This window comes from Octodon degus, unplaced genomic scaffold (genome assembly GCF_000260255.1).
Source record: "Octodon degus isolate 3935 unplaced genomic scaffold, OctDeg1.0 scaffold00087, whole genome shotgun sequence".
Taxonomy (NCBI): Eukaryota; Metazoa; Chordata; class Mammalia; order Rodentia; family Octodontidae; genus Octodon; species Octodon degus.
In genome coordinates this window covers 3,960,991-3,962,592 of record NW_004524663.1, presented here as the reverse complement: position 1 = coordinate 3,962,592, position 1,602 = coordinate 3,960,991, and the positions used below count along the sequence as shown (strand labels likewise).

General features: G+C 60.9%; 1 protein-coding gene across 1 annotated transcript in view; it reads right to left on the bottom strand.

Annotated features, from left to right (window-relative positions):
- Apba1 (amyloid beta precursor protein binding family A member 1) overlaps positions 1 to 1,602 on the bottom strand; it is a 235,413-nt gene that overhangs the window by 67,512 nt on the left and 166,299 nt on the right. Inside the window, exon 3 of the mRNA XM_023721921.1 lies at positions 648 to 1,602. This exon is cut by the window's right edge and continues 75 nt beyond it. Within this exon, the coding sequence (XP_023577689.1) occupies positions 648 to 1,602 (955 nt within the window). The remainder of the gene's footprint in view (positions 1 to 647) is intronic.

The following is a 1,602-nucleotide window of genomic DNA, read 5'->3' as shown; positions in this document are numbered from 1 at the left end:
GATCCGCTTTACATATACCAATATTTTGCCTATTTTGGGATCCATATTTTGAGATCCCCACTACATGAAGCCACTCTGCTGTTGTCCCCCATAACCTTAATAATTCCCTTACTTCCTTCCCGCACAACGATCTGATGGCCACAGCGTCTCCAATACACTGTCCTTCCCCTAGTGAAACAGTGCCTTTCTCTCCGTGCGATAATCCTTTCCTATATAAAGTCTCTCTTTTCTCAATCCTGATCTCATTTTTGCCATTATAAAGTTTAAAAAATTAATATATGCTATGTACATAAACCAACTCTCCCACGATGATGAATGTAATCATTATGTACTGTGGAAGTGTACTAATAAAATTTAAAAACATGCAAATTCTAGTACCCTACACCAGATCTTCTGAATGAGCAACTAGTTGGTGAGAGGCCTTGTGCCTCGGAAACTACCTCTCAACCCCTCACAGGTCTGAGGAGTGCACTGGACGCTAACCTTCTCCAGTGTCGCTGTGCTAAGGCTTATGGTGGAGAGGTTCTTAGCACTCCCGCAGGTTCTTTATCCCATGACACGCAGGGCCACGTAACTCCCGTCTCCCCGCCGCCCCCGCCGCGACGCCACGCGTGGAGCTGCGTCAACCTGAAGGCGCCCACACTTACGTCTCCATCCGCCGGCCTCTGGTCATCACAGTCCCTGGTGGGGCTAATGTCTTGGCGCATGACCCAGATGGGCTCTTTGGGCTCGTCGGGGGTGTAAGGCGAACGGATGGTCCTGGTTTTCACCTCTTCAATGGCCTCCTTGATGTCCTTGATGGCCAGCGAGATGGCGTCCCTCTTCTCCTTGCTGTATCGCTGTCCTCCCTCACCGCCGCCCGCCGGGCCGGCCGCTCGCTGCTGCCCCACTTGCGCCTGCAGCCCTGGGCTGTCCGGGCGGCCCTCGCCCGGGGTGGGGGCGCGCTCCAGGTCCTGCTCCGCCTCGGGCATGTCCTCGGCCGCCTTGTCCAGGCTCTGCGAGCTCATGCTCTGCTTGACCTCGGCCACGATCTGGTCGATGTCCTCCTCCTGCTCGTAGCTGTCCATGCGCGGGTAGGGCGCGAACTCGGCCTCCTTCTCGGGGCTGTCGGACTCGCCGTCCGAGCGCTCGTCGTAGTGGTGCAGCCGCGCGCCCAGGGCCTCCTGGCGGTAGGCGGCCGCCTCGTCCTGCTCCTGCTGGTACAGCCGCAGGCCGTCGCGCGCGTCCAGCTCGGGCGCGTCCCCGATCTCCTCGTACACGTGCTCCTGCAGCCCGCCGTAGTCGGCGTAGGGCTCGGCGTAGGGCTCGTCCTCGCCGCGGTGGAAGAGCCGGTGCGTGTAGACGTAGCCGGAGTAGGCGGCGTTCACCGCCTCCTCGTGCTCCAGCGAGTGGAAGTGCAGGTGGTCGGGCAGCGCGCGGCGGAGCGCGGCCTCGGCGTGCTCGGCCTCCGCCTGCTCCGTGTACTCCTCGGCCTCCGGCCGGTAGTGCACGGCGTACGCGCTCTCGTCCTCCGCGTCCTGCGCGCGCTCCGCTTCGTCGCCGTCGCGGGCCGCGGCGAGCACGTCGCCCTCGGCGGTGTCGCTGTGGTTGTGGAAGCCGCTC